This window comes from Canis aureus, chromosome 1 (assembly GCF_053574225.1).
Source record: "Canis aureus isolate CA01 chromosome 1, VMU_Caureus_v.1.0, whole genome shotgun sequence".
Taxonomy (NCBI): domain Eukaryota; kingdom Metazoa; phylum Chordata; class Mammalia; order Carnivora; family Canidae; genus Canis; species Canis aureus.
The window spans coordinates 66,102,342-66,113,836 of NC_135611.1; the positions used below are offsets into that span (position 1 = coordinate 66,102,342).

Sequence of the window (11,495 nt, forward strand, 5' to 3'; positions counted from 1 at the left end):
AGGTGATATAAGAAAACAGATTGACTATCATCCTACAGATAAACAGCTTTTAACCAAGATGAATGGGCAGACTTGATATAGTTTATTCCATTCATTTTTACTATTTTATTTTTCCCAGTAATATTATTAGTGAGAGTATATGAATGTAGAATGTAGAATGTATATATACACATATATTCACATATGTCAATAGATAGGTAAAGCATCTGGTGGAAACTTTTATAGTACAAGGAATTCTGAGATATACTTTTTAAACATTCTGCTTGAGTTACTACAAATATTACACACAAATTTTTAATTTCCAAAGTACAATAAATAACACTTAGCAATGATATTCTATTAAAAACAATTTATATTTTAATTAATGAATAAGAGCAAATTTAGGGCTGCCGCCACCAATGGAGACCTTGTACCGCGTCCCGTTCTTAGTGCTCGAATGCCCCAACCTGAAGCTGAAGAAGCCGCCCTGGGTGCACATGCCGTCGGCCATGACGGTGTACGCTCTGGTGGTGGTGTCTTACTTCCTCATCACCGGAGGAATAATTTATGATGTTATTGTTGAACCTCCAAGTGTTGGTTCTATGACTGATGAACATGGACATCAGAGACCAGTAGCTTTCTTGGCCTACAGAGTAAATGGACAATATATTATGGAAGGACTTGCATCCAGCTTCCTGTTTACAATGGGAGGTCTAGGTTTCATAATCCTGGACCGATCGAATGCACCAAACATTCCAAAACTCAATAGATTTCTTCTTCTATTCATTGGATTCGTCTGTGTCCTATTGAGTTTTTTCATGGCTAGAGTATTCATGAGAATGAAACTGCCGGGCTACCTGATGGGTTAAAAAATGCCTTTTGACAAGAAATCTGTGGATATTGGATTTGCTCCTATTAATGAAGTTTTAAAGGCTGTACCAATCCTCTGATGTGAAATATGGAAAAAGAGTGAAGCAGCAGAAAAGAAGCATCTTGTGAGAAATAGGAATCATATTAAAGCTTGAACTAGAATGTCTTCTTGGTATCAAAGAGACAAATTTCTCACAGTATTTCTCCTGCTGGCCTGTACTGACACACCAATGATGTTTAGTGGCATTTTCTTCTTAGTTTTTCATTTCTTAAAGAAAATATACTCCCATTTCCACAACTATAATATTGAATAAAGTGATTATTTCTTATAGCCCCCTTAACATTTTGTGGAGATGACATTTCTGACTTTCAAAAATTAATGTAAAATCAGGAAGCGAGATCCCATAAGCTGAGAACTCTGATCAGCTTTACCTATGGTGCTTTGCCTTTAAACAGTGTGAGAGTACATTATTCAGATATGTGTGAGACTGTTTCTGCACAATAAGATGTATGAAAGGAGCAGAAATAAATAATTTTTCTAATTAAAAAAAAAGAGCAAATTTAGGAACTTTCAGGATTATTTTAATAATATCAATTTTTCCCCAGAGATATGTGGAATTGCCAATTTATAAGCTTGCCTGTGAAACTTCCATGTACAGATCAGGACATATAAGAGCAGAAATTACTATTTCTTTTCTAATGTTATCTTGATACACATGAAAGAACTTATGATTTCTCTATCCAAATATTTAATTTTCAAAAATAGTATTTTATTACTCTAAGAGATGAAATCCAAACAAGAAATCATGCACTGTATTGTCATGAGAGATGACAGTGAGTGGGAAAGAAAGAAGATAATATAAAGAACTACCTCATTGTGCAGACAGCTTTGCAGATTATAGGACATAGAAAAATACCTTTTTGTCCCTCTTGAGCCTAACCCTACTACCCACATGCATGTGAATGTGTGTGAATGTGCATGTGCATGTGAATGTGTGCATGTGAATGTGTGCATGTGAATGCATGTGAATGTGTGTGTGTGAGAGAGAGAGAAAGAGAGAGAGAAAAGAGAGAAAGATTTGAGAGTTACTCACTTTTCACTATGTTAGATAGAGGAACAGGTTGCCTTGGAGCCACACCCTCAACAGAAGCACAGGGTGAAAAGTGAAGGTCATGGGTATAAGCACCCCTGAGCTACTGAGCCCTGCATTCCCTTGTCCTGGAGCTCAGAGCAGCATGCCAGTCTTTTCTAAAAAAAAAAGAAAAGAAAACAAAGAAAAAGAAGTATATTATCATACATTATAGGAGAGACCAGGAAGGGTTACTTTGCTTGGAAATTTCATTCCCATCTGGGCCTGGACCATAGGGCTTGGGTGCTAAGGGTATCCCTCTCTGTTATGTATTGAATTATGTTCCCACAAAAATCATATGTTGAAGTTCTAAACACCAGTGTGATTGCATTTGAAGATAAGGCCTTTAGGAGGTAAAGGTTAAATGATTTTGCAAGGGTGGGGCTCTAATATTATAGAATTGGTGGATATGTAAGAAAAGGGAGAGGGCGATCTCCATGCACATACACCAAGGAAAAGTCATGGGAGTCCATAGGGGGAAGGCAGCCATCTGCAAGCCAGAAGAGAGCTTTCACCAGGTTTTGGTTTTCCAGCCTCCAGAACTGTGAGAAGTTACATTTCTGTTGATGAAATCATCCAGTCTATGGTATTTTGTTATGGAAGCCTGACCAACTAAGATCTTCTTCTTCCCTTAACTTTTCCGACACCATAGTCAGTCTCCCTGGATCTCTCTGGAATGGACTAGCTTAGCCTTTCTAGTCTTTTAACTCAAGAGGAACATTTGAAATGTATTTTAAGGCTCAAAAACCTGCGTAAAAACTATTGTACTGAGATTGTTCCAGTCTGCATGTGAGGAGCTAGCGAGTAGCCATTCCATTCTAACAAAGGAAAAGCTGAATGAACTGAAAATACCAAAAAGAATAAAAACAATGACTGAAAAAAAGGGGGGGGGATATCCAAGGACTATGGGGCCCTTACAAAAAATATAACAGATCTATAACAGGAATATAAGAAGGAGAGAAATCTCCCCAAATTAATGTCAGATACCAAACCATGGATAAGGAAGCTTAGAGAACACCAACCAGGCTAAATGCCAAAAAAGTATACTTAAGCATATCATTTTCAAACTAGAGAAAATCAATGATAAAGAAAAAATCCTGAAAGAAGCCAGAGGGGGAAAAATATCTTATTTGTAGAGGAACAAGGATAAAAATTACATCCAACTTCTCCTCAGACCACATAAGCAAGAAGAGAGAGGAATGAAATATTTAAAGTGTTGAGAGAGGAATCTATCTACCTAGAATGCTATATTCTGTAAAGCTATCCTTGAAAAATAAAAGAGAGATAACAACTTTCTAGACAAACAGGAATTGAACAAATTGAAGGAATAGACCTGTTTGATAAGAAATATCTAAAAGAAGTTCTTTAAGGACAAAAATATATGTAGATCAGAAACTCAGATCCACATAATATAAGGAAAAGCATCAAAGAAGGAATAAATGAAAGTGAAATAAAAACTTCATTTTTCTTATTCTTAATTGATCCAATTGATAACAATTTGTTCAAAATAATAATACCAACAGTGTGTATGATTATGTGTGCTTGTGTATATATACATATTTCATGTGTCTATGTATGTGTGTGTATGCTTCTACATACTTAATGAGATATGTGAAATGAGTGACAGCAAGGATAAGAGGAACAAGGAAGGAATTAGGATTATTTGTTCTTAGAAAGTAATCACGCTACCCATGAAGAAGTATAGAGTTCCTTGAAAGAGGATGTGGCTTAGCTATAAATGTATATGGCAAAATCTAAGGCAACCACTAAAACAAGTTTTTAAAAAAGTATAACTTGGGATCCCTGGGTGGCGCAGCGGTTTGGCGCCTGCCTTTGGCCCAGGGCGCGATCCTGGAGACCCTGGATCGAATCCCACGTCAGGCTCCCGGTGCATGGAGCCTGCTTCTCCCTCTGCCTGTGTCTCTGCCTCTCTCTCTCTCTCTCTCTCTCTGTGACTATCATAAATAAATAAAAATTAAAAAAATAAAATCTTAAAAAAAATAAATAAAAATAAAAAGTATAACTGATATGCTAAGAAAGAAAAGAAAATGGAAGGCACCTGGTTGGCTCAGTTGGTAAACTCCTGCCTTCCGCTCAGACACCACAAAAGGCAGAAAATGGATGGAAGTCAAAAAAAGAAAGAAAGAGAAGAGAAGAGAAGAAAAAAAAGAAAGAAAAGAAAAAAAAAGAAAAGAAAAGAAACAAAGAACAAGAACAACAAACAAAAAACAGTAACAAATATGATAGGTGATAGTCCAACCCTATCAACAGTCTGAACATCATGATTTAAAAATACCCATTAAAAGACAGAGGTTGTTAGAGGAGACCAAAAAACACAACCTATCTAGACATGGTCTAAAGAAAATGACTTTTTTTTTTAAAAGATTTTATTGACTTTTTATCTGAAAGAGAAGAATCCAGAGAGAAAGCACGAGTGGAGGGGAGGGGCAGAGGCAGATGCAGACTCCCCACTAAGCAAGGAGTCCAATGTAGGGCTCCATCCCAGGACCCCGGGATCATGACCTGAGCCCAAAGCAGACACTTAATTGACTGAGCCCCCAGGCGACCCACGAAACTCACCTTAAATATAAAAACACATTTAGATTAAGAGTCTGTAGAGAGAGAAAACTATACCATGCTAATATTAATCAAAAGAAAGCAGGAATAGCTGTATTAATTTGAGACAGAGCAGGTTTCAAAGTAAGGAAATGTATTAAGGATAAAGAAGGACATCGCATAGTAACAAAGACGACCTAATAATTCTTAATATGTATGTGCCTAATAATAGAGCATCCAACTACGTAAGGCAAAAACTGATAGAACTGCAAGGAGACATACGTGGACCCACTGTCCCAGTTAGACTTCTACATTCCTCTCAGAAATGGACGGATCTAACAGGCGGAAAATCAGGAAGGACACAGCTGAACTCAAGCTGAACACAACTGACACCTATAGACTACTTCATCCAAAACAGAAATACACATCCTTCTCAAGCTCACATGGAACATTCATGGAGATATACCACAATCTGGGCCATAAGACAGATCGTGACACATTTAAAGTGATGGAAATCATACAATGTCTGCTTTCAGATCAAAATGGAATTAAATTAGAAATTGGTAACAGAAAGATAACTAGAAAAGCCCAAAATTCATGAGGATTAAGCTACCCATGTCCAAATAACACACGCATCAAATATGTAATATCAAGAGAAATTTGTAAATATTTCAAACACTGGAAATATGTGAAGAGAGTAGATTTCAGGTGTGCTTAGACACACAAAAGAGTTTCCCAAATGAGGAGATATGTTACTTGTTTTGCCTGTAGTAATCATTTCGCCAAATGAATGTGTAGCAAAAACTCATGTTGTACATCTTACATAGACACAACTTGTATTAAAAATATACAAATAAATGATTAAAACGTCAAAAATATTTTAAAGCAAATGAGAATAAAAACACAACTTGTCAAAATGTGTGGGATGCACTGAAATTTCAAGCCCTCCATTTTTCTACTATAATAGAGCAACAGGGAGACAGTGGTTGGGCTGCGTATATTTACCCCCTCTATTAACTCCCTTCTCAGTCAAATTTACCACCCTCTGTGACCTCCTAAAACAATTCCTATAAAGTCATATACTGCCTTCTAATTGCCAAACCCAGGGGATGTTTTTCCAACCATATTTTATTGAAGCCCTCCTCCTCATTTGGCACTATTGATTATTTTCTGAAAAGTTTCTACTCCTGTCACTTCCCAGATGCCGCACATTCCTCATTCTCCCAGCTCTGTAAAGATTCATTCTCTGCCCCTTTCCCAAATTCATTCTCCTTTGCCCTCTGGTTTGGTGTTAACTTTTGCCAGGCCACCTGCTAAAGGCCACTACTTTTTAGTCACGCTACACAAACTGCCTGGATGATTTCATCCTTCCGCTTTACCTTATGGAGTACTTGTATTCTTTTTTTTTTTAAACCAGTTAACTCAGCAGAAAGTTAAGTCATGGAGTTGCATTCAATAGCTCATGAAATTGCTAGGAAGGAGGCTGAGGCAGGTCTAGGAGACCAGAAGAAAGAGAAAGAAGGTAGGCGGTAGAGAACATGGCCAACGGCAGCACAGGAAGCCTGTTTGAACCTCTTGCTTGTGACACCCCAGCGACAATAGCTGCCACAAGTGTTGGGCTACTGGACCACTGTGGTGAGGGCTCTCTCAGTGTTCTTCCATCTTGGCAAACCAGATTCAAAGTCCTAAGCAGGTGCGTCTGAATTGGTCATACTCCTTTGCAGAGAGAAAAGGCTGAGTCCCTTTGGAAGACTTACTTCCCCTTGAGACTCACACAATGGAAATTCCCCAGAGAAAAAGGAATGCACTCAGGTAACCAGCACCCAGAACAAAAATTAAGTGAATAAAACCTACCTAGCATCCCAGAGCCCTTCTCGTGCGCCTTCCCTGCCCCAAAATTCTACTCCATGAACCACCCTGCTCCCAGTCTGCACCCATTGGAATCAGCATCCCTACTTCCAACTATATAAATTAGTTTAGTCACATTTTGAACTATATATGAATAAAAAATAAATGTGAGAATTATCTTTTTAAAGGCTTATTTCTTTATTTCAGAGAGGGAGGGAGGAGCCAAGGGAGACAGAGAGAGAGAATCTCAAGTAGACTCCAGGGTCAGCCCAGAGCTCCCCACGGGGATCAGTCTCACAACCCTGAGATCATAACCTGTGCTGAAATCAAAAGTCAGATACTTAACTGACCGAGCCACCCAAGCACCCCAAAATGTGAGAATTTTTAATAACATGTGTGTTTATAGAGCATTCATTCTCATCGTTACATAAAATTGTCTGGATAGTGTATTAAAGTTTGTTTCCACTTTATCCATGGACATTTGGGTAGTTTTCAGGGTTTGACTATAATGATTAGTGTATATACCTTATGTTAAATATACATATATTTTTCTGCTAAGGCTATACACGGGAATACAATCACACTTTCTAACTTTTCTTGTTACACATTTTTTATTCACATTAAGAACTATACTTTAAAAATACAGATGACATCAGGTTCCAGTACAATACAAAGATGTAACTGAAAAAAAAAGTTTAAAAAATAATGATAAATGTGATGCAGTCTGATATCTTGTGTCCTATTAAAAAAAAAAAAACATTTTATTTATTTATTTGAGAGAGAGAGAGAGAACACCCATGAGCAGGAGAGAGGGGCAGAGGGAGAAGCCAACTCCCCGCTGAGTGTGCAACTGGTAGCGGGGCCCCATCCCAGGACTGTGAGATCATGACTTGAGCCATAGTCAGATGCTCAACTGAATGGGCCACCCAGAAGCCCCTTTTGTATACAACTTTTAATACATGCTTTTAATTTTTTTTAAACCCTGAGCTGCAGGATCAAGTCTAGAGTCTTAGAGTGGTGCCCAGTGCTGCTTCTGTCTCCATCCCCCCTGCCACCTTCATGTCTTGACCCTCTTTACCTTCAGTTTTCTGTCCTAGGAATATCAATTTCTTGTAATTTCCTGCTTCTCCTCCAACTCCATCCTCACTCATTTGGCCAATCTGCCTTCGTGTACCATTTCTCATTCCCATTTCATCCAAAGAATTTCTCCTTGGCCTTTGAACCTCATCTGACTCTGACTTTTCATCCTTAAGTCTTCCTCTAGGTGCTAAGCTCTTAAAGACATGCTTCCTGACCAGATTTTCCACTCCAAGGCAACCCAAGGTGTTCTCATGAGTATTTTATTATGTGCTTTAAATATCTGTATTATTTTACCACCCATGCTGTATTATCCTTATTTGTGCATCATGAACTCCTTGAGTGTGGCAACTGTTTTATCTATTCCTATTGCCCTAGAACTTAGCAGAAAGACAGCATAAAGCATATACTCAATAAATATTAATTATATAAATGAGTTAACTCAAATTCAGAAACTTGGTGATTTCAGTTCCAGATCTACTTGAATTTTAGCAGATTGCTTATCATAAGTGAGCATTAGTTTTCTTACCTATTAAAGAAAGATCATAATATCCACCCAACCATGATTGTTAAGATCAAATAAGACAATGCAATCACACAGCCCTTTGTAATAGATATGTATAGTTAAATATATAGTTATATATAATACATGTATAAAACTTGCTAACATATATATATGTATCATATATATAATACTTATATAATACATATATTCATATATATAACTATGCTAAGATATTAAATTAGAAAATTAGGTCTGTGTTTTTTTTTCCTTGTACATTTTACTCTTATTTTATTTTTTTTTAAGATTTTTATTTTATTTATTCATGAAAGACACAGGGAGAGAGAGAGAGAGAGGGTCAGAGACATAGGCAGAGGGAGAAGCAGGCTCCATGCAGGGAGCCCGACGTGGGACTCGATCCCGGGACTCCAGGATCACACCCTAGGCCAAAGGCAGGTCAGGTGCTAAACCGCTGAGCCACCCAGGGATCCCTCCTCTTATTTTAAAATATTTTTTTAAAACTTTTTATTTAAACTCCAATTAAACATAAATTATGATATTAGTTTTAGGTGTACAGCAGACTGATTCAACACTTCCATACAGCACCTGTTGCTCATCACAAGTGCACCCCTTAATTCCCATCACCTATTTAACCCATCCTTTCACCCACCTCTTTTGTATTTTTAAAAATTTTTTCATTTCATGTTTCAGTTGGATTGAATTTGCTTCATAAATCTTAAAATTCCCATGTTATCAGGAATATCAGAATTGGTGTTTAAATATATAGTTGGAAAAAATATATATACAGTTGGAAGAATCATGCAGTAAAGTATTTCATCAACCAGTTGAATCTAAACTAAGACCATTTCTAAAACTTAAAACATAAAGATATTTTTAGGTTGATATTGCTTATCCAAACCAAACTCTTGGCTTTTATTGTGTGTGGCAAGCAGTAATATATCTTGGAAGAAATTAGGATTCATGCAACATGATACGTCTGTAAAGGATTGCACTGTGTAAAAAGTCCATTTGTGCCCATACACTACCTAATATGTTAACCCCAGCTCCATTTTACATTTTAATATAAATCAAATATCCATTAAGATAAATACATTTAAAGCATAAAAGCTATTTATTATTCACTCTATTGGTTGAGTTAATCTTTAAGTATTAAAAGCAAATGTAGGGGCAGCTGGGTGTCCCAAGTGGTTAAGCATCAACGTTTCAGCTCTGGTCATGATCTCATGGGTGGTGAGATCAAGCCTGGCATTGGGCTCCATGCTCAGTAGAAGTCTGCTTGAGGATTCTCTCTCTGCTCTATCTTTCTCTCTCTAAAATAATTTTTTTTAAAAAGCAAATATAATTTCATTTTACTGGAAAGAGCCTGACAAAAACAGGATAAAATCTTCAGAGATAAATGCAAGATAGTAAATTGAAAAATGAAAAAGGATGAAAAATCCAGATAAAACTAGAAAAATTCAGGTCAGGGTTAGAAAATAAAATATTTTGGGCAGCGAGGAAGATAATTTTACAAGTGAGCAAAGTCCACAGGGCATAAGGTCCAGGGTTAATACCCTCTAACTTCCAGTGATTGTGGCAAAGTAGTCCATGCCCACCCTGAGTAGGTCAGGCTTTATCAGTGCCTACCAGTCTGGCCGTGCAAGAATATGGATCCACTATTGCCAGAACTTTTGACTTCTCATGAGGAATTATAAAACCATTTTACATGAATATTCTAGGTTTTAAAATGTTATTTCCATTTGTTTAAGTTGTGCAGGCCAAAAAACACAGCTTTGAATCAAATCAATCTTCTCGTCTACCAGTTTGCAAAATGTAGGCACAAACAACAGAACAAAAGAGGTTATAATTGAATATAAGCTGAATATCTTCCAACAGTATTTTTTTAATGAAGCAAATCATCACTGTAGTGGCTATTAAAGCATGGGATTGTAATTAGTACTAGTCATCTCTTCAAGTTATTGGATATAATTTTTATCTTCTCATTTCAGAGGAATATATGGCAACTAGGATATGCCCAGGAAAAGTCATTCAAAATAGCATGTTTGGAAAGAGTTAGAAAAAGTTATTCCTAGAAGTATCAAGACAACTACAAGTGTTTACTCAGCTTCACGTGAAAATTAAGTATGGCGCCTCATTGTCACGCCTTTGGGCTTTTCCATATTCTGATTCCTCTGCATGAAATCCTCTAGCCTTTACGTGGTTAATCCCACCTGGATAACATCTCCAGAAAGCCTTTTTTGCACTCTCAAAACTCAGCCACCTCTTTGATATATTTTTTTTATGATAGTGTATTTCCCTATCATAGCACATCCCCCTGGGTGGCTTCTTTATCTTCTTCCTCAGAATCATGCATTCTTTGAGGTCTTTGTCTAGATTATTCTTCAAACCCAGGACCAAGCATAATAGTAGACATAGACATGTAGTAGATAATCAATACATAGTAATGAACACATAAATGAATCAATCAATAAATTGATCAATGAACAGATGACTCCCTCAACCAATATAGTTGTACACAAGTTACTACTGTTTTCCATTCCTCATTAATTTCTATTCTACCCAGGAACCATAGTTGGCCTGGCTAATATTTATAGTATGTTGAGAAATATTACTTGCAGATGTGATTGGAGAATTAAAGATGCTAGCATTTATTAGTTACTGACTATAGGCCATATTTCATTATATAATTCTCACAAAACACCAAAAGCTAGGCATTACTATTCCCATTTCACAAATAAAGAAAAATATTTCTACAGTCTGAGAAACTTGTCTAAGCTCACACATCAAGTAAGTAAAGGAGCCATGATTCCAAATGAAATTTCTTTCAGCTTCAGAATTTATGATCTTCTCATAATAACATTTCTGCCTGTGAGCTCCAGTGGAAAGGGTGGTTTCACTGACAGAGTAACAGTGACCTTCACAGGATATTCCCAAGAGTGATTTATTCCTAACAAGCCATAACTGGGTGCAAAGTAAATTGGATATACATGTTCTCTGTTTAAGAAAAAGGCTGTGATTTAAAATCTCATTTAAAATGTCAGAATAGGGATCCCTGGGTGGCGCAGCGGTTTGGCGCCTGCCTTTGGCCCAGGGCGCGATCCTGGAGACCCGGGATCGAATCCCACATCGGGCTCCTGGTGCATGGAGCCTGCTTCTCTCTCTGCCTGTGTCTCTGCCTCTCTCTCTCTCTGTCTGTGACTTAAATAAATAAATAATAAATAAAATATTAAAAAAAAATAATAAAATAAAATGTCAGAATATCTTTTTTGTTTCTGGAAATTAATTTATTCCACTTAAAAACTTGGATGGTTCTATTATTACATAGATAAAGTTTTCCATTGTCTTAGGAGGCATGCTTAACAGAACAACTTTTCTGATTCTACAGATGTCTCCCCGTCCTATGTGTTGGTAAGTTGAACACAAGTGGTTAAGAAGTAGACAAATTTTTTTTAGAAGTAGACAAATTTTCATAAGAGTTTCCAGAATGTTTTGAGAGGAAAGGGATGAAGTCA

At 36.9% G+C, this 11,495-nt stretch overlaps 1 protein-coding gene across 1 annotated transcript; it reads left to right on the forward strand.

The window, feature by feature from the left end:
* The first annotated feature begins 398 nt into the window (after positions 1-398).
* On the forward strand, positions 399-1,180 carry LOC144286365 (oligosaccharyltransferase complex subunit OSTC). The gene has a single exon (XM_077852774.1). The coding sequence runs from the start codon at positions 399-401 to the stop codon at positions 846-848; it is 450 nt and encodes a 149-aa protein (XP_077708900.1). The 3' UTR covers positions 849-1,180.
* Positions 1,181-11,495: the final 10,315 nt, after the last annotated feature.